Below are 23,908 nucleotides of genomic sequence, written 5' to 3' on the forward strand. Positions count from 1 at the left end.
CCTATGGTTTCTAATGGCCGCTCTGATTTCCAGTGACCACCAAGGCACCGTCTTCTGCTGGGAGCAACCTGAGGAACATGAGGTTGCCAATTCAGCTGCAGAAACAGTGGTATTAGTAATGTTCCAGATCACCTCATTGCTGGTGCCATGCAACAGGTATCCTACAGTGGTGACAGATGTTAAAGCGTCCCAGTCAGCATTGGTAAGAGCGTGAAGCGTGATGCCGGGGGACAGACAGGAAGAGTGGAAAGTGGTCACTACCACAGCAGCTGTTGTGAGCTCTCCAGTGGACAGACGGCACAAGGCTAGAACTCATAACGAGAGATCAATGGCCAAGTATGTGCCACACTGAAATGTGTCGGGGCACCTGCATTTAGGAGGCAAATGTTACATTGAGTTAGTAGACTCTTGACATCTTTACCATGGCCAGCAATCTTGGTTCCACCACCACACAAAGAGTTAAAGCCATTGAAATCACCCAAAAGCAGAAAAGGTGGGGGGAGATGAGAAATTAGTGCAGCCAAAACATGTCGTAGCATGTCGCCATCTGGAGGAAGGTAGATATTGCAGATGGCAAGTTCCTGTGTTGTCTTCACCCTGATAGCCACAGCTTCTCAAGGGGTTTGAAGGGGCACAAGTGTGCTATATATAGAAGTAACGACATATATACACACATAAAAAAAGTTTTGCATCATCCTGGTTCCCAAAACTCATGAAGACGGACGTTGACTGTGGATATTGTATCACAAACACTGTCCCTTTGACTGTTCAGAGATTTCACTAAACCTGCCCAAAGACGTAGACAACCATGCATGAGCAGTGCCTGTTAGATGGAGAGGGTCTGACAGCCAATCAGTTCCAGTCATTCCACCAGGAAGGAGGTACACGGCTCATGTTGTCTGTAGTCCAATCATGCCCAGACTGTCAATACCGCAGTTCGATCGCGTCCTCATTTTTACTTTGTGCCATGAAGGGCTCTCAACAAGGGAAGTGTCCAGGCGTCTCAGAGTGAACCAAGATGATGATGTTCAGACATGGAGGAGATACAGAGAGACAGTACCTGTCAATGACATGTCTCGCTCATGCCTTCCAAGGGCTACTACTGCAGTGGATGACCGCTACCTACGGATTATGGCTCAGAGGAACCCTGACAGCAGTGCCACCAGGTTGAATAATGCTTTCAGTGCAGCTAAAGGACGTCATGAGTCAAACTAAGCACAATAGGCTGCATCACACGCAACTTCACTCCCGAAATCTATGATGAGGTCCATCTTTGCAAACATGACACCATGCAGCGCGCTACAGATGGGCCATGACGAATGGACTGCTCAGGATTGGCATCACATTCTCTTCACCGATGAGTGTCACATATGCCTTCAACTAATCGTCAAAGACATGTTTGGAGGCAACCTGGTCAGGCTGAATGCCTTAGGCACACTGTACAGTGAGTGCAGCAAGGTGGAGGTTCCTTGACGTTTTGGGGTGGCATTATGTAGCGCCATCGTACACCGCTGGTGGTCATGGAAGGCACAACAATGGCTGTATGATACATGAATGCCATCCTCCGGCCATTAGTGCAACCGTATCGGCAGCATATTGGCGAGGCATTCGTCTGCATAAACGACAATTCGCAACCCCATCGTGCACATCTTGTGAATGACTTTCTTCAGGATATGACATCGCTTAACTAGAGTAGCCAGCATGTTCTCCAGACATGGACCCTACTGAACATGCCTGGGGTAGACTGAAAAGGGCTGTTTATGGACAACATGATCCACCAACCACTCTGAGGGAACTACGCCGAATCACAGTTGAGGAATGGGACAATCTGGACCAACAATGCCTTGATGAACTTGTGGATAGTATGCCATGACGAATACAGGGATACATCAATGCAAGAGGACATGCTAGTGGGTATAAGAGGTACCAGTATGTACAGCAATCTGGACCACCACCTCTGAAAGTCTTGCTGTATGGTGGTACAACATGCAATGTATGGTTTTCATGAGTAATAAAAGGGGCGGAAATGATGTTTATGTTGATCTCTATTCCAATTATCCGTACAGGTTCCAGAGCTCTCGGAACCAAGGTGATGCAAAACTTTTTTTGATCTTTGTACATACTTTACCTGACATGCTGTTAAAGTCATTCCGATTTGTGTAACAGCCCTGATAGCCATGGAGGGAGGGCGTCTGCATTGCTGGAAACCAGGTTTCCTGGGGGGCCAAGCAGGAAGCAGGTGTAAGGCTTAAGAGTTGTCATAGCTCAGCAGGGTGGTTGAAAAAACTGCCGCAGTTCCACTGGAAGATGATGCTTTCTGTAGTCTGGGAAGGCATGAAGGGACCAAGGAGGCTATTTATGCCACATCGTGACCTTCTGCCACCAGTTGAGTACTGGTATCCATTTCCATTGTCTTTGAGGTGTCGGCAAGATCTAAGTCCTTGGGGGACGCTAAAATCTCCACCTCGTCCTCAGGTGTGGAACTGGTAGGGAATGGTGACTGGGGGACCACCAATGTCGCATGATTCATAACAGTCTTCTTCTTGGACTGTTTGCCCTCTCGCTGCCTGTAGGGGCTTGCTGGGAGGGCTTCTCTGAGGTAGCTTTAGGTACAGATAAAGACCATGAAGCCCTTCGATTAGCAGCTTGTGACTCCTTCAGCCACTGGCTGGTGTCCACATTTGCACGTGGAGCTCTGAGACCTTTGAAGATAGAGTCCTAAGAGACCCATTCTGTGCAAGAGGAGCTGGAGGAGGCTGCTGCTTCTCCATCTGGGAGGTGGGGACTGATGTCCCCATTTGGGGGGGGGGGGGGGGGGGGGCCAAGGTAGGTGTTTTGGAAGCAACGGAAGAAGAGCTGCTCCACACCACCAGGGGGGGAATGTAGTGAGGTGGCTCTGAGAGCCCACTGTAGGAGGCTTAGCTGAGGGAACTACCACTGCAGTGAGGACAATGCCATTGTAGTTGCTGTGTAGGATGACAGCATCCAAATGGGTTTCAGCCTTTCATATTTCTGTTTAACCTCTTGGTATATCAGCCTGTTCAGGATCTTGTACTCCATAATTTTCCTCTCCTTTTGGAGCACCAAGCAGTCTGGCAAGCAGGGGGAGTGGCGCTCTCCACAGTTGACACAGGTGGGAGTGAGGGCTCATAGAGTTTTTGGATGCAGTGGACGTTGGCAGTCTCTACATGTATTGCTAGGATTGCACCCAGAAGATGCCTGCCTGAATTTCAAACACAAATTTCCAGGCAATGAATCGCCCTCAAAGGCCAAGATGAAGGCAGCGGTAGCAACCCAATTATCTTTAGGTCCCCTACAGATGCATTGGACGAAGTGAACACCCCGCCATTCTAAATTGGTGTGTAGCTCATCATTGGACTGCAATAGGTGTCTATGGAAAATAATCCCCTGGATCATGTTTAGACTTTTATGGGGGTGACAAACAGGAATACCACCCAGCTTGTCACAGGCATGCAACACACATGACTGGACTGGGGATGCTGTCTCACAATTAGGATTGACCCATTTCGCATTTTGGACAGCCCAGCCAGTAACCCAAACTTCTCCTCTGGGTTTCAACAAAAAATAGAGGCTTTGGAGCCAGAAAGGAGTCCCCATCACTTCTGCAGCAAACTAAGTATTGAGGCGAATACGGCTCTCTTTCGTCCATAGCCTTATGTTCCTCCCATGGTGTAGTGAGGGAGGGAAACGCTTTTGGAGTCGTACGTCTCAGCATTAAAATCTACCTTGCCTTTCTTGGAGACTGCTCGGGACATTTGGTCACAAGCAGAAGATGACTTGATCCACATCACTATGGGTCATCTGCCCTGATGCCACCCATTCCGATCAGGGGCTCTCGTCACAGGCGCCACCCAGCCACATCATAAATCACATGGTGCGATGGCCATTGTCGGGAGTCTTGATGTCCCAAGAAAAAAAGCCTCTACTCCTTGGCATATATGGGGAGGTTGCAGCTCAGGCATCAGCAGTGTGATCCCTATGTTGTCAGGGGGCTACAACCATGTGGGTACACGACGATCCCTCCATGACGGACTGGCTACTGTGTTGAATATTGGGTGCAAAAAGATCCATTATTATGAAGGGTGCAGAAGAGGACAGTGAACAATGGGGGAATATGATGCACCCCATAAGGTGTCCTCGCTCAAAGAGCTGGAATACAAGTGGAGTTGCAGAGCCATAACAGTAATAGGTAGATAGGTCTCAATGCACAATGGATATGTGATGCACCATGTAAGGTGTCCTTCCCCATGTGGCCCGCACAGCAAAAAATTTCAAAAGTGTAGAGGTTCAACCCTAAAAGGGGACTGTAGTATACTAAGTTGAAAAGTAGTAGACTCCTTTTAGTCACCTTTTATAACAGGCAAGAACACCTCGGGTCCATTCTAACATCCGAACCTACAGAGGGAGACAGAAGTGTCTTTTAGTTCTCTTTTCAATTGTGGTGTCCGCCAAACATGCAACTGACCACTTATAACAGCAATTGCAATCAACACCTAAATAAAGTTACTAGCAAAATAGTGAACTGTTCATTAAATAACTACACTAGTGTGACAATATGAGGTATTGATGCTGTGTTCATTTACTGTGTAATTGCGGCAGAAACAATGTTCTGAAAAACATTTGCATAATGAAAAAGATATAAAAGACTTCAAAAATGAAGAAATGAAATAGATACAGACATGTAGCTTTCAGACACAATAACTTCATGCAATGCTATCATCAGAAGTAATGATTGTTGAAATCACATTAAACGATTAAAAGTTGTTAATTCAGAGGGTCACTGTGAAAATGTTCATTCGCTGTGAGATATTAACTTCCGTAGTTTTAAAGATATTGTTGTGTCGTTGGAAGCACCTCATTTTTTTGAGATCACAAATGTATTCAGATTTGCATTAATATTTGGTGTAAATTACTGTCAAATCTCAAAGAGCTGTAACGTAGCCATCTTTAAGACTGTCTGACATTCCGCCATTTCTTGGAGCATTATCTTGTTCTCAAAGCAATCCAAGCAACAGCCATCCAAACTCCCAGCATTGGGATTTACCCACTTCCAGTGACACTGCTCATCTCTGCACCTGGACACACCTGAGGTGGTACATGACATCCTCGTCCAGCCAACTTCCACCTACCCCAGCAAGCAAATTCAGCTCTTTCCAATACAAGTACTAGGTGGATGAAAACCCACCTACATACTCATAACATTACAATATCTACCACGACCCACATTGTCTGAAATTTGGGTCCATTCCAGTCCCACCACACACCTTGCTTGTCATCACTGATACCACCTCCCTCTACACCAACATCCCCCATGTACATGGTTGGTTTACTGCTGAACATTTCCTCAATCAATGGCCATCTGGTTCCAAACCTATGACATCCTTCTTGCTCACTTTGATCAACTTTATACCTACCAATAAATACTTTGCCTTTGAGGGACATACATACAAACAGATTAGGGACATGGCCTTGGGAACCAGGATTCCTCATTCCTATGCTAACCTTTTTATGGGTCACTTGGAGGAGGCGTTCCCGGGATCCACAGCCTGCAGCCTGGTTTAGAGTATTGCTGTACGGTGAGGCATTCGCATCAGATAGGTTTGGCATAGGACACTGAAAAAGTTCACAGAGAGGCAGCTCATTTTGTATTATCGCGTAATAGGGGAAAGAAAGCCATGGATATGATACATGATTTGGGGTGGCAGTCACTAAAACAAAGGCGGTTTTTGTTACGGCAGTACCTACTCATGAAATTTCAATCATGAACTTTCTCCTCACAGTGTGAAAATATTTTGTTGGGGCCCATCTGTTGCCATGTTATATATTTTGTAATAAAATAAGGGAAATCAGATTTAAGTGTTTGCTTTTTCCACGTGCTGTTTGAGAGTGGAACAGTAGAGAAGTAGCTAAGGTGGTTCAATGAAATCTCTGTCAGGTACTTAATTGTGAATTGTAGAATAATCATGCAGATGAAGATGTAGATACATAGATGACATCTTTGCCACGTAGACTCATGGTGAGACTGACCTGTTAAAATTCTTGGAATCTCTAAATATATTCTCCAAATTAAATTTCACATGGTCCTATTTCGAATCCGATGCCACTTCCCTTGATGTTAATCCCATCTTCACTGAGGGTCAGCTATACAATTCTGTTTACATTAAATCAACTAACACACTACAGTTCTTACATTTTACAGTTACCATCTTTCCCATGTCAAATGTTCCATTCCACACAACCTCAGCATTTGAGACAAATTTATTTGTTCTGATGTAGACTCTTTATAGCAATACATCATCATTCTCATCTCAGCCTTCATTAGATGTAATTACCCCACCAGCCTAGTTCAGTCAGTATTATCCTGGTCTGGGATGTATTAATCAGCTACTTTGACAAGCCCCTGAAATGAGATCCATTTTGTCCGACGTCTTACCCATCACACCTACAATAGCTTTTCATTGCCTTCCCAATCTCTGCAATATCCTTGTCAGATGTTATGCTCCTTCTGTGTCCATTTCCCTACTCCATGACTCCAACCCCAGTGAGCATAACCGGTGGAAGACTTGCCCTAAGCACTCTCCCACCACAATCCATATCGTCCCTGTTAACTGGCAAAACACATACCATAAAAGGGAGGGTAACACGTGAAACAATACAGGCAGTGTACCTACAGTTATGTGAACAATGTTCTGCCTTTTACATTGGTATGACTACCACCAATTTATTAGTTACGGTGAACAAGCATAGGCAGAAGGTGCATACTGGCAAGACACAATACCCTGTTGCAGAGCATGCTCTGCAATGTGACAGTCATGCCTTCTGTGGCTTTTTAACCACATGTGACATTTGGATTCTTCCCCCTGACATCAGTTCCCCAGACATCGGTTTCTCAGAACTCTGCACGCAGGAACTGGCATTATAACATGTCCTTGTTTCTTACAATCGACCTGGCCTTAATTTACATTAATTTCCTCAGTCTTAGTGTTCCTTTCTTCACTCCCTTCTAGTTTTTTACATCTTTTATTTTCTGAATTGTTAATCCTCCTCCCTTCCCCCACCCCTACAATACACAATGGCCTTAGTTTTTATTAACTTGTGCAAAATGCTATGTCAGTAATCTGGTTTTCAAATCTCATCTGGTGCAGTTCCACAATCAGTCTTTCCTTCTCATCCCATCCAGTATGTCTCCCCTGACCTGGAGCTCTTTGCAACTTTTCCAAACTCTCCCCATTTCCTAAGCCTCACCGGTCCTTTTGCTTCACCACTCTTCCTTCTCATTCAACCCTTCTGCCTGAAGAGGAAGCCACAGCCTCTGAAAGCTTGCAACTTTCTATGCTTTTATATGGTGACTAAATGAACTAGTGTAATTTGTTATGTCATATCTATGCATATGTGGTCATTTCTCTCTGGCAGAGCATATTTGATTAAGGGAATTGTCATATTCATTATAATTTCACTGTTTCAAGAAGTAAAAAACTTTTCTTATGCAATTTGTTTCTTCTGTGTTACTTTACTCCGAATTGTATAAATAATTTTTGCTTCCTTGAAAATGGCCAATATCCACCTTTCCGTTTCACAGGAGATCTTTGGTGGAATTTGGAAGGCTGAAAATGAGGTACTGGCAGAAGCAAATCTGTGAGGATGGGTTGTGAGTTGTGCTCGTGTAGCTGTCAGTAGAGCACCTGCCCATGAAAGGCAAAGGTCCTGAATTCATGTCTTGGTATAGCACATGGTTTTGATCTGCCAGGAAGTTTCATCTACCTTCCTCTACTATTTCAGCTGAATTCACAACATGGACCTAATGTTTACATAACTCTAAGTTCTTTTAGCCTACTGTTACTCTATGACTAGGTAGATGCTTAAGCCATTCTCAAACCAGGACTGCAGACAAGTGTCTCACTGTGTTAGAAGTGTGAGCAGTACAGTGCAGGAAAAATGCATGAAGTGAAACAACACATTCAAGTAAAATTACAGCAATGCATGTTCCAATATAGTGAGAAAGTATTTTTGGCTGATGGTAAGATACTTGAAAACTGTGTGATGTGAGAGTATCTGAGGAGAAATCATGTAATGTTCAGCAGCCTGTGGCAACAGAAAAACACAAATGCTGAGTAGAACAGATAAAGCACTAAGCAGGGAAAGCACTACAGCAGAATCTCCTATGGGAATCCTGCCAATCTTATTCACTTTTCTGTGAAGAGCTTTGTACAGGCAAATCTCTTCCTAATCCATCCACATTAAGGAAGTACTCTGACAGCAGAAGCTAACATATTGGACAATAGGTTGCAAATGAAAAAGAGTAGCAATTGATCAAACCACAGACTCTATGAGAACATATATTTCACATGTCATTGTGGAGTAATTGGAATTTTTTTTATTAACTATGAACATTAGGAAAAAGTAAATTTTTTGCACCATTAGTAAACTGATCAAAATCTCTGCATGCCATGCAGCCCGAAGGCATTAAGGATGACAATTTACTACTCTTTGTAATGGATGCTGCGCCTTCTATGGTGAGTTCTGCCAATTAACTAAAAGTATTATACAGTAAAATAGTGTTTGTGCCTTGTTTAATTTACACCTTAAACACAGAGAATATTAGTAAATTCAATGTTGACAAATTCATTGGTTGTGCCAAATAAGTATTTTTTTTTAAATCCCTTCATGTGCACAATTTAAGTTGATAGCTGCAGACATTTCCTTATCACCATCTAATATTTAACAAGACAGGGTCCTGGATTGATACCTGCAACTATTACTGCTGGAACTTCAGTGTTCTGAATATCATAATTGATTCATTCAACAGTAGTGAAGCCACTTCAGTCAGATTAGACAAATAATTAATGTCCAACAGTGAAATTTCAGGCAAAGTTTCGCACATAAAATCAGAATTTGGATTTATTTCCACAGGCATAACTATTATGGGGAAATCAGAAGTGCAAATAGAGGAGCAGATAGAACAAGTGAAAAAAACTGAATAAATTATAAGCTTTTTGTAATAAAGTGGGAAGAGAAGTGACAAATAAAATGGAAAAAAACTTTTAGAAAAAATGATAAGTACACACAGTGTCCCATTTTAATGATTTTGTTAGGTGAAAAGTCCTCTCTTAATCATTCAATGATACTGTCCAATTTCAATACGCTCTTCTTGTGTCAGCTGAAGTAGAAAAAAGTTTTTCTAAGTACAAGGCTTTGGAGGCTGACAACAGAAAATCTTTTTTATTTGAAAATTTTCTCAAGGTATTCATTGTATATGCAATTTGGAGTTCATAAACTGAAGTAAAAATGAGGATGTACAATAAAACACAACACACATTAACTATGTTCTGATAACATTAATAAAAAGTAATGGTACAACAACATTAAATTCCACAGTTAAGCTTGCTTCTCATACGTATTTCATTCTGAATTACTTAGTTCTTTATCATAAATTGACTTATTGATTAATTTGCAACAGAAATTTTACCTCATTTTGACATTGTTAGGTCATATTCTTTATGCTGTTGTGCATATTTTTGTAAATTTTTAGTCATAACAGCATACTTTTTGTGCATATTATCGCTATTTTTAGATCACAAAAATCCTAGTCCTAGGACTGCACCACGTAATTGGCCACACAAAGCCAACAAGCATTCAAAATGATCTGATCTAGAAATGAATACTTACTGCAGATAAAAATTTGCTTAATGATTTTGGAGCTGTACTACCTGTCCAGTCTGGTTGTTGTTTAATTACACTATACATCAACCGTACACTTTCCTCTGTTATTCCCTCTACATCCATTGTCACACTGTAATACAAAAAAATGCACATTATCAGTATTACACAGATTATGAATGGGATGTTAATGCATTATGCACTCATTGTGAGAGTTACAACACCAACAGTACAGTAAACTCTAAGGGGAGGAAACATCAACAGATCAGTTGACATACATAACACATAAGCTGTACATAACTTTGCTTTATTGATACAACACCTGGACAGAAAACAGAAATACGAATTACTACAAACATGGAATAAGAACTACAACACATGCCTCTTACGTTGTTAAAGAGTTCTGTCTTTGGCAGCTGTAAGTCAAGGGCATGGCGAATATGTCATGCAGTGATGGTTTTTATTAGCGCTCTGCAGGAAATAAATACCTGGCTCATCAGGCTGATCAGCAGTTCGTATCTTGTCATTCTTTATGCTCATTTTTGAAATACAATTGTTACCTCACTCTTCTGAACCTGGACTTTGATTTGGAGCTCCATTTACGTTTTGTCATGCAAGTCAATTCTGCTTCAAATATCACTACTAATTTGGGTTCACATCACTTGTAGTGGTAACATCCATTTTCTATGGGATTTAGCATAGATGACTTACCATAGAATTTAGCTTCCTCTTATTAATGTGGTACAATACAGCAGGGGTGTCCGACCCATGGGCCCAAAGCAACTATCAGTGCGGCCCAAAAAGTGAGCATCTATCACACAACTGTTAAAAAGAAATTCCATAAAATTCTGTTAATGTGAAGTTATGATCAACTGAATATTAATAGTGTTAGTACATTATGTGTGGTCCAAAAATACTTTTCTTCCAGTGTGGCCAAGGCAAGCCAAAAGGTTGGGCACTGCAGCAGTACAATGACCAGCCTGATTAGTGTTATGCTACAAAACAAAACTGGTAATGAGGAACTCAAACCTTTGCCCCTTAGTAGTGCATCAAGGACACAAAGTTTAGTAAATTGTGGCAGCAGTAGCTGCAAAGTAAGGGGGAACAACAGTGGCAAATTCAGATACTCTTTGAGATACTACAGAAATAGCAGTGACTGCTGAAGAGCATAGCAGAAAGGGAAAATGTTCTGCTGGCAGCTTCAATAACACTAACACCTATGCCTGCAGTCTCAGAACCAATGATATCAGTGTTTGATGAACCTGGAACACTGATCTTCAACAGGTTCTGCTGCTTTGGAAGGTTAGTAGCATTTCTGATACTCATATTCATTCTGCTTTATTATTGCCTTCTAATAGTTACATTTACTGCTGGATTGGGAATTAGAAGCTAGTAGCTATCTGTTAAAAATCTTTTGTTGTTTGTTCTCCATTGATTTCAAGATGCAAACACATGTAGTGGCTGCTTGTATTAAGCAGTATTAAAGCCATATAAAACTTGGTTAGCCGACCTACAGTGTTCTAATGAACAGTGTAATTTTCTGTGATCACTGCGTAACACATTTTATGTCAAATCTTTAATTCAGAATGTAGTTGTGCATCTATGTCCTGACCAGGAAGTTTAAGCTAGTGCTCTTAGATAGTCTGATCCAAGTTTAAACTAAGTTCTTCTCAAAGCTGTCATTTGAAGTGCACCAGTGGGACGATGTGCACTAGACTTTGACTCATTAGCTGCACAATATGAATCTGTCACTGACATAAACTGGTGATAAGGCAATGTCACAATTTGCAGATTCAGTGGGAACATTACACAAAGGTGCAAGTAAGCCAGCTGGTTGGAAATTCCTCTTCGATATTGGTTTAGGCAAAACTGCAGCATAATGTGGTTGGAAACTGAGATAACTACCAAACCCTGCACTGAGAGTTTGTGCGGTAAAACCCAGCACAACAGGCCACGGCACAACCCTATGTGTTTTGTTTGAAACAACTGTGGGCATGTGATCACTATCTGACAAAGCCACCCACGCACATCATTGAACAAAATCAGGCTGACGTCATCAGTTAACCCCAAAACTTCACTCAAACTGATGATCCCACTGCTCACTAAAATAGTCTTGAATTTTTAAGTGCCTACAGAAGCTTCTACATCTACATCTACATCCATACTCTGCAAGCCACCTGACGGCTTCGGCTGAAACATACTGGTGTACTGGCTCACTGCTTTCAGAGGCAGCTAAGCATCATCTGGTAATACAGTACACCGTAATCAGTGTAATGCTTTGAAACATAGCTTTAAAGCATCTATCAACACTCCATCTGACATAGATGTTTATCCTATTCTGTATACACAAGAGCTACTGGCAAAGTTACCAGAGGGCCAGCTGTATTCGATGCTTACCTGCAATTTTGGCAGTTGGCATCGCTTTGGTGACATAACAGTGAGTGAGGTAGTCGGTACAGACCACTATCCACTGATTCCCTTTGGTTGATTTTGGGAACCTTCTCAATAGGTCAATTCCAATCTGGTGAAATGATGCTACTGCAGGCAGAATTTGTATTGGATGCATCAGAGACAAACAGCAACATGTGTTTCCTTTGCTGGTATTTTTTCAGTGACTCACATAGTGTCTAATGGATTGGTAGAGTCCTGGACAGTGATACCTGCATTTGGTTTTGTCTAGAATCTTCATGAATCCCAGATCACCTGATGTTGGAGCATCAAGGAAACAATTCATAAGGGAAACAGCTGACAAGCAGTTGAAGTCTCTTGCAATAACATCTACATCAAAGGGAAAGGTTGAGGACTTTCTTGTATCCACAATAGTTGGATATCAAAGAGTAGGAATTCTAAAAAGTGTGAAGAACACAGGACTATCAGCTTAATATCACAGGCAGCAAAAGTTTGTTTGAGTTCTGAATAGAAAGCTGTACACAACATTGGAAGGAGCATTTTGAGAGTAGCAATATGATTTCAGAAGGGGAAAAAGGACATGATATGTCATTGGACTTATGAGGACTACTGGTGAAAGATATACAGAAATGAGTAAAGACGTAATAGTGGCTTCATAGATATAGAAAAGGTCTTTGATAGAGTGCAGTGGGATAAGATGAGGAGGACATCCTGAGGAGGAAGGGAGTAAAGTGCAAGAAGAGAAGACAGATTGCAGATATGTACTTGTATCAGGAGACATTGGAAAACAGCAAGACCAGGAGAGGGATTAGATAGAATTGTTGTTTCTCAGCAATCCAATTTTAACATTTGGAGGAAATAGTAAAAAGTTGTTTGGATGGGAAACGAAGTATCAGAACAGATGAATGAAAAACAGAATGCATAAGATTCAGAAATGACAAGATGATTCTTGCAGAAAATGAAGAGGCACTGATTCAAATGCTAAATGACCTAAATGGAGCCTGTGTAGCATAAGGTATGAAAATAAACAAAAGGAAAATGAAGCACATGGTTACAGACTTAAAGAAAAAGAAGAGAGATGTATATATTACGGCCAGAAACCACAGGAAAAGCAAGAGCATTCAAGTATTTGGGACGTTGGATTAGGAATTACGAAAAGGACATCAAAGTCAGAATGGTGATGTCAAAAGAGGCACTTTAAAAGCAGAAATTATCTTAACTAGCAGTTTGAATGAAAAATTGAGGAAGTGATTAGTGAAACGTCTGGGGTCAACAGAAGCGTCCGATCTTACCCGTCGGCTTTGACCCGTGACGTAAGCGTGTTGTGGTGTGTGACGTCATTACGGCGCGGAGTTTGATTTGCGATTGTGGCGTGTTTGTAGATGTCTTGTTTTTGTTTGTCGTGCTCTCTGGTGGTGTGTTCATGGTTTTCGTTTGTTTCGTTTGTTTCGTGTGGTGGGGTCAGTTTTCTGTTGCTCAGGTGTTGGATTTGAAGCGGAATTTCTATTAGTGAGTTAATGGTTAATTTAATGCTCATTGCTGTACGTCGGGTGAGTTTGTTATTGAGTGTATTTGGTTGTGGTTCGGTTGATCTGTAGCGTAGCCCTGAATACGAGGTTAGGTTGGGAGTTTTTTTTTTGGAATGCGGCCGCGGCAGCGGCCGCCTATGATTCGAAAATATTGATTTGACACTAATGAACATGTATACGTAATATGAAGCAATTTGATGAACATATTGATCTGTAGCGTAGCCCACTTGAGGTTAGGTTGGGAGTTTTTTTTTTGGAATGCGGCCGCGGCAGCGGCCGCCTATGATTCGAAAATATTGATTTGACACTAATGAACATGTATACGTAATATGAAGCAATTTGATGAACATATTGATCTGTAGCGTAGCCCACTTGAGGTTAGGTTGGGAGTTTTTTTTTTGGAATGCGGCCGCGGCAGCGGCCGCCTATGATTCGAAAATATTGATTTGACACTAATGAAGCCTGTGGGGGGATGGGGGGGCACTGCAGACTCCCCCCACCGCATAACGACACATGATGATCAAATTTTGAAAAAAAATGAAAAATTTTTTCCGTACCTGCTAAACTGCATAAGTGCCGATGTATGTAGGTGTAAGGGAAGCTTTCGTTTCTTAGTTTTCTATTGGGGGATGTGATCGGTAGGTTCTGTTGAGCTATATAGGTTAAGGGAAGTGTCCGATTATGGATAGGAATGTGTTTTTTGGTATTTGGTCAGTTTTGTGATGTTGATTTATTTCGTTGTTTTGCGTGGTTTTGAATGGCGGTCGGTGGCTACATTTCTGTATATTTAGTTTCTCCGCACCCAAAAACCCCTAATTTCCCACGCTTGTCCCGTTACAGTCATTAGGCTTTTTGTGAAACTTGTGTATTTCAGTGTTTACAATACGTATGCGATGTTTTTATATCCGCCATATTGGAATTGTTTATAGTCGTTTCCGCGGTATTTGTGACGTCATGGGTCAAAGCCGACGGGTAAGATCGGACGCTTCTGTATTTCCAACGTCTGATATGGGGTGTGGCCTTGTTCGGAACAGACACATGTACATTGTGAAAGCAGGATTAGGGGAGAACTGAACCTTGTGAAATGTTGATACAGTGCGGAAAGGAGATGATCACCTGGACGGAAAAACTAAGGAGTACTGAGGTGAGATGAGAAGATTGGAGGATGTTGATGATACTGAAGAACAGGGAGCTAAACTGGAAAGAGCATAATTTGAGACAAGATTGCCTTCTAATAGAACCAACTGAAGGTTTTATTCTGGGATAGAAAGGGAAGAACACAAGAAAAAACGAGATGCTGGATGATGTCGGTAGACCGCACAGAGGGAAGGCATGAAGAGAAGCATAGACGGCTATTAAATATAAGCCTGCTGCAAGGCAGATAACCAAATGATGATGATGATTTCTGGAAGGTTCTGAAAATTTCTTATGTTTGTAATGTTTACATATTTTGGAATATTCAGTGATTGTGTAAACAGCAGCAGTCTCCATCCAGGAGGCAGTTTTGTTCTGTCTGTATACTGGTATCTGTAACAAACAGTGCTAACTGTTGTACATCACTGATGACCTTGCATTCCGATTTGGACTTGACTGTGCTTACAAAGTGACAATATTTGTAAAATACTTAGTGTAGTTACTTCATCAGTTTCTTAGTCGTATGTGTCCTCAATACCTCCCTTATAGATCAGATAATCCAGCACCTTGGCTGCACCTATACATAATACTAAAATTTTCTCTATCTCCTTCTCCATTTCAGATGTACTACTCTAGAATATACTACCCAGTACCTTGCAAATTACCCAAAACCAATTTACATTCAAGAGAAGACTATTGCTTTATCCATTATCATTGGCATATTCTAGCTGTTTTCCTTCTGTCCAATAGTGATCCAGCATATTTCTCATTGCCATCTATTTCTGTTTTTTCCTCTTCCATCTCATCTGTAAACCGTACCCTATTATTTCTTCCTCTTCCTCTGACAAGTCATTTTCTGTTACATATGATTCCTTGTGTACTACCATGAACTATTTCTGTTAGGAGTGATTACCTACATTCAGCAAGAACATAATGAGGAAATTGTTTAACACAATGTTGACAAGACTGACATACCTGAAATTCCATATAATAATTACTATATCTATATCATTATTATTATTATTATTATCAATATGTACTATTAATGTACTATATGCATTATAATGTCAATCAGTGAAGATGTCTTGTTATATGTAAGAGAGGATCTAAAGGCTTAAATCTTTACAGGTGAAATAAATGCATAACTAAGTAAATATAAGCTGCAAACTATCTAGGTGACACTACAGTCACTAGATCTACAATACAGCAACATCTCAACAGTTTAAAAACAATTATTTAAGAGACTTAGACTTAGTGTCTCAAATGAAAATTAAATAAGTGTAATCTTTTCCAACTGAGTGTTCCATGCCCTGCAATATACTGAGTAAAGATTGTCTCAGGCCTATGTCTGCCCAGGTTGAAATTATTGACATTCTCACCGAGTCCAAAATTTTTAAGGAGCTTCAGCAGCTCTTGAGCAAGATAAATTACTATGGCAAATTTACAACAAGTATTGCACAGATATCACACCCTTTGTAGTGTAACATATTGCACTACCTCTTTGTCACAGTCAGGTGAAATATATTTTTGTAAAAAATGTTATTTAAGTAGTTAACATGTAGAGAACTTTCCACTGTGCATGCACTGGTTTGATTAATGTAGAGAGTCAGAGCATGACGTGTGAGCACAAAACATCACCAAGGCATGACAGAGATTGGATGTCTCCACCTCATGTGAAGGGGTTGCTTATGCTTTTGTGTCATGGCTTGGTGGTGTTTTGGAAGGCAGAGAACAAGAAGAGCTGTCTACAATGACAATGTTCAGAAACCAGCCCCGGATCTACGATATTTCTGAACCGAGGCAAAAAGTTGATACTGCCCCCCCTCCCCAGCGTTTGGCATAGGACATTTTAAAAAAATGTCGAAAATATGTTCATTTTGTGGTGCACATCTTTCTGAAGAGTTTGATATATAAAACATGTTCAAGGGCATGTCAGACATGTTACTTGGTCTCTCTCTCTTTTTTCTTTGGGGTCATCAGTCCTCCGACCGGTTTGCTGCAGCCCACCACGAATTCCTCTCCTGTGTGAAACTCTTCACCTCAGAGTAGCACTTGCAACCTATGTCCTCAATTGTTTGCTGGAATTGCTCTAACGCCTGTCTTCTTCTACTGTCCATGTTTCACTACCATTACTATGCTCCAAACACACATTCTCAGAAATATTTTCCTCAAATTAAGGCCTATTTTTGATACCAGTAGACTTCTCTTGGCTAGTAATGCACTTTTTTGCCAGTACTAGTCTGCTTTTCATGTCCTCCTTACTCTGTCCGTCATTGGTTATTTTGCTGCTTAGGTAGCAGAATTCCATAACTTCATCTATTTCATGATCATCAATCCTGGTGTTAAGTTTCTCGCTGTTCTCATTTCTGCTATTTCTCATCACTTTAATATTTCTTTGATTTACTCTCAATCCATATTCTGTACTCATTAGACTGTTCACTCCATTCAGCAGATCATGTAATTCTTCTTCATTTTCACTAAGAATAGCAATGTCATCAGTAAATCGTATCACTGGTATCGTTTCACCTTGAATTTTTGATCCCATTCCTGAACCTTTCTCTTATTTCCATCATTGCTTTTTCGATGTACAGATTGAACAGTAGGGGCAAAAGACTACATCCCTGTCTTACACCTTTTTTGATCTGAACACTATGTTGTTGGTCATCCATTTTTATTATTCCCTCTTGGCTCTTTTGCACATTGTATATTACACATCTCTCCCTGTAGCTTACCCCTATTTTTCTCAGAATTTCTGAACATCTTTTGAGTGACAAATCCTATGAACATGTGTCGATTTTTCTTTGCTTCCACTATAAACTGCAACATCAGAATTGCCTCTCTGGTGCCTTTAACTGTCCTAAAGCCAAACCGATTTTCATCCAACACATTCTCAATTTTCTTTTCCATTCTTCTGCATATTATTCTTGTCAGCAACTTGGATGCATGAGCTGTTAAGCTGACTGTGTGATAATTCTTGCACTTGTCAGCTTTTGCAGTCTTCGGAACTCTGTGGATTGGTCTTAAGTGCCAAAGTGCAGTACCATGCTTCTTCACACAGCATTCTTCTATTGCATGTCATTGTATTTCACTCTGTGGCATTCAAACATGTATATTTTGTAATGGAAGCCATCAAATCTATAATCAGCACAGTTGAAATTAAAATAGCCTGTGATGCCTCTCCTGCTCCCAGTCAGCCGGTATGACATCCTAGCCCCCCTTTTTAACGAAAAGAGAGAGAGAGAGAGAGAGAGAGAGAGAGAGAGAACCCTTGTTGTGCGACATAAAATTAAATATAGGAAACATAAAACCAGTAAAGAAGAGATAATCAAGATGGAACACATTTCTACAATACTTAGGTCCCAGCATTTTTTTCTCACCTATCTTGCTAGAGCTTTACACAGCATGCTTTCCTTTCTGCGAAAGAGTCTATTACCTCATCAAAGTTCGTCAAACATTTTGCTACATGAAAAATCGAAATGTCATTGTCTAATACTGAAAAAGCTGTTAGTACGAATAGTATCCAAAAGCTGTTAGTACGAATAGTATCCAAGACTGGTGTGGTTTCTCGATTTGATTACAGCTGTTTTGTTACTGTCTGCTAGATAAAACAAAACAGGTCTTTCTAATACTGCAGTAGTTGTAATACACACCAAATAAGAGAGACTGTTTTGATACAAATGGTCATTTTTATCTTCCTCGTTTACATAAAGTAACACGACAGAATATAATTCGCGGAGTACCAATATCAAATGCCTATTAGGCCTAGTACAATCAAAAAGTATTATGTTAGAAAACAGGTTCACATTTCATTCATACGCCACAGTTTCTCAAGAATGAGATCGATAGGCAGTAGTATGAAATATTTATATAAAATTGGAATTGTCATACACTAATGTATAATTTGTGTGATGTCCCTGTTTCTTCTCCTTTCTTCCTTGTTCTACGAAACAGTCTTGTCATAACTAATTCTGTAACTATTCCTGCTATTATCAAAACTTATTCTCCAGTTAACTTCACTAAACCCCCCCCCCCCCCCAAAAAAAAAAAAAAAAAAAAAAAAAAATCACCCGTTTACTTATCCCACATTTATTCTCCGGTCAGGTGTTCTCATGTGTTCATACAACATGTTTCCCACATTATTCCGAGAACAGAACTTAAGCAGCTGCTAACCAGGCACTGTACAACTGGCCCTTAGTAGTGTAGCAATCTGTGAAAAAATTTTCTTTCAAAATTTTATTTTCTTGGATACACCAAGAAGATTAATGTGTAATCTTTCATACCTGTTATTCCTGTTAGTCATTTATTCCCACTCTGGTAGTCTGAACCTATGGATTTCGCAAGTAATTATAAGAATGCTGATCATTTGCACACCCAATCAACTACATAAACAAACAGCGATTGGCATTCACCTGTTCAGGTTTATTCAGCTCAGCTCATGTAGCCCCATCCCGTTTTGTCTGCGGGAAAGTTTTTTTTATTTCTAGACATGACGGGGACTCTCCTGGCAGAGAGATCACATAGGCCTACACTATGCGCTCATTCGAAAATTAACTTATGACTTGCTCAGAAATAAACTTAGAATGTGTTCAAAAATGTTCAGAAACCAACAGGGATGCATTTCAAAATCATATGAATAACTGATAGACTGGATGAAGGCACTTAGTGAAACAAGGTTTTTTTTCTTCAAGAATATGAATTTGGTGCTCCCTGAAATTACCACCCGAGGCAGATACCCCAGTTTGCCCCCCCCTCCCTCCCCTGACTGGGCCTGTCAGAAATAGTTGAAAGAAGCTGAAGAGAAATGTTATTCTATTCTCTTCTCTTCTCTTCTGGGATTTGGATCAGAGATGTTGTTCTAATAAATATGAGATCTGTTCAACAAATGATGTTATATAAGGGCAATGCGTAGCAGGTCCACAGTTTCAAGAAACTACAAAAAGGCAGCCATAATAAAGATTCAAGGTAAGAGTTACCATGAAGAGCATTAGGGTTACAGATTATTACTGAAGCTGTTGACTCAGTGACAACCCTCAAACAGTTAAAAAAAAAAATATATTAAGAGTTCCCACATTTTCCTATACAGAAATATTTCCGGTATCAGCGGCGCCGAGTGAAAACGTGAACCAGACCAGGATTTGAACCCAGGAATTCCTGCTTACTAAGTAGGTGCAGTAACAACTGCATCATCTGGGACACAGCATTATCGCAACTGCACGGGCTATCTTGGTATGCCTTATGGCAGATTCACATTCTCACTGAGTGCCACCTATCCACAGTTGGTGAGAGTGTGATTTGGCCGTGAGGTATACTGAGGTAGTCCGTTCAGTTGCGATAACACTGTGTCCTGGATGGCATAGTGGTTACCGCACCTGCCTTGTAAGCAGGAGATCCTGGGTCTGAATCCCGGTCAAGTATACATTTTCACTCTTCGCCGCTGGTGTCGCTTAATGTCCCACTGCAGTTGATAGCAGTCACCCCCTTCAGTTTACATATAGAGTTTCACAGCTGCGGGAACAGACACCATGCACTCAAATAGGAAATATTTCCACTTGGTCATGTACAAGAAGTTACTCTTTCATCACCCGAGTGTGCCACACATATAAGGTGGCATAACTATCACTGCTTTGGGCACTGTTTTTGAGAAACTACTGCTCAACACACTAACATCAATGCCCTGTTGCATCTATAGACAAATGTCGATCACAAGTTCAATACGCAAGAGACACTTTGTTTCCAGTTTGATGAAAATATTATGGACATATTCAACATTTACCCCATGCTGACACTCCACGATGTACCATGTTTTGCATGCTTTAGTTGACTGCAGCACCTGTTCAGTGTTACAAAATTGGTATGCAGGACCTATTTCTTGATGTACTACTGTCTGAACACCAGTGAGGGAGAACTTCCACTAGCCAGAAAAAAGCCACAGTTCCGGGTTGTGATCCTGACATCACTCCAGCCTCACATCCACAAGTTACTACATGGGAGATACTGGGTGGTGTTGTAGATGAAAGGGTTGGTGAGGCTGCCAAACAAGTGCGAGAAACCACTCGACTTTCTAGGTCCATTCAAGGAAGCTGCAAAGTTAATGTCCGTGAAAATTCTCTCTACTTTCCCATATGTTGCCCAGATGTTATCAGTGATATCAGCAGTTAAATTCAGGTGCTAACAATTATCTTTAGCATTGAAGGAGTACCACACACGCCATTGTATCAAACACTGGCCCACAGCTCACCTTTGAGTGAGTTTTATTTATTTTGCCAAAAGAACATTACAACCCTTTTGACCATCAATCCTCCTCACCCTGTACTAAACTCAGAAAAGGAGCAGTTGATAAAAAAAGTCCAAGATCCACACATATAAAATGAAGAGACCTCTGAGAGGGGTTCTAACAGGCTTCCTTGTTTCATACAGATCTACCACTCCACACACCCATAGCCAAGCTAAGATGCTGCAAGAGCAATGACATGACAGTTTTACACAGATAATTAACACATTTGCTTAATACAAGGCATTTTAAGAAACATATTCTTTTCTTCACATGGATAATTATTTGTGAATTTATTTTAATTCTTGCAGCAACAAGACCAAAAGGGGTATGGGGGTGGGAGGGCAAACACATCACCACATTAGGATGTCTATCATGACACTAATAGGTAGGTCAATATCTCGAACCACATATTCTGTAGGAACTAAAATTAACCTTAAGCCGATGGCTGAAAATGCTATACAGAACAAATTTTATAACTGCAAGTAGCCTGAGCCCTCATCTGCACAAATGAACAAAGTCAGAATCATCATATAGCAATGCAATCAAACGTTATGGAGCACACAGAATTCCAAATTTAGTCCAGGTTCAAATAAATGAGGTAACATGTATTCAATATTTGGTGTAGAGAAGGCTTCAATGACAAGATAAAAAGTGCTGATTTGTTAGCGGAGTCAGGATTTATTTCCTGTATAGGGCTAACAAGCATCCCTCCCTGTGTCATGTTTACTGTGCCATCTGGGCTAATGACCACCAAAATTAAAATAACATTAGGAATAATACTCAAGCAAGAAGAGAGCCTTTTATGCAGTGCTCCCACAGAAAATCCATAAAATTATGGATTACACAGCTCTCCTGAACAGTACTAAATCAGTATCATCATTCTGGACTAAGAGGAATATCACACAGGCAAATAATACCTAAGGATGGGCTGCAGTTGAATACCTTCACATTTTTTAAATTTTTTGTGATTGTTGCATTACACAGTACTTTGAAACCTTACAGGATGAAAGATTAAAAAAGGTTCATACAACTATCGTCTCCAGCTGATATGCTTACTCGTCCATTTCTAAGTCCTCTGCAGATTCATGTGTAGGAAGAGCTGAAAGAAGAGACCTGAGTTGGCCGCCTGCATGCTGTTCCAATGCAGCCTGTGGTGAACGAAGTGGTGCTGTCAGACACATTTGGTACAAGTCTCCATTCGGTAGTCTTGCTTTTTCGTGTTGGAGCAACAGTGCCGTTGTCTGTGGACATTTATAATAATGTGTTCACAGATGGATTCCTGATAGAATAAAATAATTTATGATAATATGAAATATTATGAAAAGGCTAGACTGCTACTCAACATATAGAGATGTTGAGCTGCAGTCAGGCACAGCAAAAAGACTGCTAAACATCTGAGCTTTTGACCAAAAGGCCTTCTTCTAATGTAGACAACACACATAATGGTCATGTGTGTATGTGTGTATGTGTGTGTTATGCTTGTGTGAATGTGTGTGTGTGTGTGTGTGTGTGTGTGTGTGTGTGTGTGTGTGTGCGTGCGTGCGTGTGCGCGTGTTTGGGCGCGCACGCACGCGCGCCCGCACGCCTTTGTGTGTCTACTTCAGAAGAAGTCTTTTTCGCTGGAATTTGTTGTGCATGTCTCTGACTCAACATCCCCTCTATATGGCAAGAAGAAACCTATCCTTTTTAATACTGCCGTTATTCCATCCTGGATTTTCCAATTGTACAATTTATGCTATTATGACACAAGAAAGATATAAAGAAATAGTAAAGTAATGTTCTATTACAAAACTAGTACAACACTTGGAGATTTAAATAAAATCAAAGCCCCTCATGGTAAATGAGGCACTACTTTGCTTCTGTGAGTCGCATACTCCTGGAGTGCGAAGGCAGTATCATTCTGCCAGGTGGATATTTAGGCTGCCATCCGACCACTCTGCAGTCAGTTCACACTCCATGTTTAAGCCGGCTGCGTCTAGCAGCTCATCAATTGGAGTTCAGATCACTGAGCCAATGAGGAGTATCTCACAGCAGTATCCATGGATTTTAAATGTCCTCGAGCCATAGCCTCACTGGATCTCATTTCAATTGTCCTTGAGCTCCCATCTAACTAGACCTTGTCCCAACCCATACTCAGGCTTACCATCTCACTGGACTTCCCCTTCACTACCCTCGAGCTCGCTGCCTCATTGCACTATCTCCAATTCATCCTTATGCAGCCTATCACTCTCTGACACTCATGGTCTCGTGGGCTTCACTTGCGTAAGAACACTCCAGTGCGATATTAGTGATTGTTTTTCAGCTTGAACCAAGTAATAAGGACAGTCTATCCAAGAAAACTAGACTTAATAAAAGTACAATCGTTTCTTGTTACCTGGGCACATCAACAATAGTATGTTTGTTCCCTTCGCTCATGACTACTGCACACAGTAGCATCATCATCTCCATCATCATAGTCTTCGTCAATGTCTGCTCCTCCTCCTCAATTTTTCAAGAGTGGTAGTCTTACAATTTTGTCCTTTCTGAATCAAGTTTCTCATTTTCTTCTACACTATCTCATCTTTTACAGTGTCCATCTACTCTTGTCGTATGTTTCTTCTTTTATTTTGTCCTATATTATTCCCTGTATCAAGGTGGTGTAATAGTTGCAGTGTTGAACAAATGGCTGACTGTACTGTTCCTTCTCACAATAATATTTTTAAGTGGGGATGCCAGAACCATATACTAAAATCCTTCAGCAATTTCTTCTGTACCATCTTTAATGCCCAGGTTTCCATGTTTCGTATGAAGGTTATAGGATACTCCTTGTGGTAGCCATGGAGATATTTTCAGATGCCAACATTTCTCTTCTTGACAATTGACTGTTTCACATATGTTATTTTCC

At 40.8% G+C, this 23,908-nt stretch overlaps 1 protein-coding gene across 6 annotated transcripts in view; it reads right to left on the reverse strand.

Moving 5' to 3' along the window:
• The window catches only part of LOC126163007 (Fanconi anemia group A protein-like), a 250,025-nt gene that overhangs the window by 143,681 nt on the left and 82,436 nt on the right, over window positions 1-23,908 (reverse strand). For all 6 annotated transcript variants that reach the window (XM_049919870.1, XM_049919866.1, XM_049919865.1 and 3 more), the window contains 2 exons: window positions 22,081-22,265; window positions 9,688-9,811 (listed from right to left, as the gene is read on the reverse strand). In XM_049919870.1, coding sequence (XP_049775827.1) covers window positions 9,688-9,811; window positions 22,081-22,265 — 309 coding nt within the window. The remainder of the gene's footprint in view (window positions 1-9,687; window positions 9,812-22,080; window positions 22,266-23,908) is intronic.

This window comes from Schistocerca cancellata, chromosome 2 (assembly GCF_023864275.1).
Source record: "Schistocerca cancellata isolate TAMUIC-IGC-003103 chromosome 2, iqSchCanc2.1, whole genome shotgun sequence".
NCBI classification, from domain to species: Eukaryota; Metazoa; Arthropoda; class Insecta; order Orthoptera; family Acrididae; genus Schistocerca; species Schistocerca cancellata.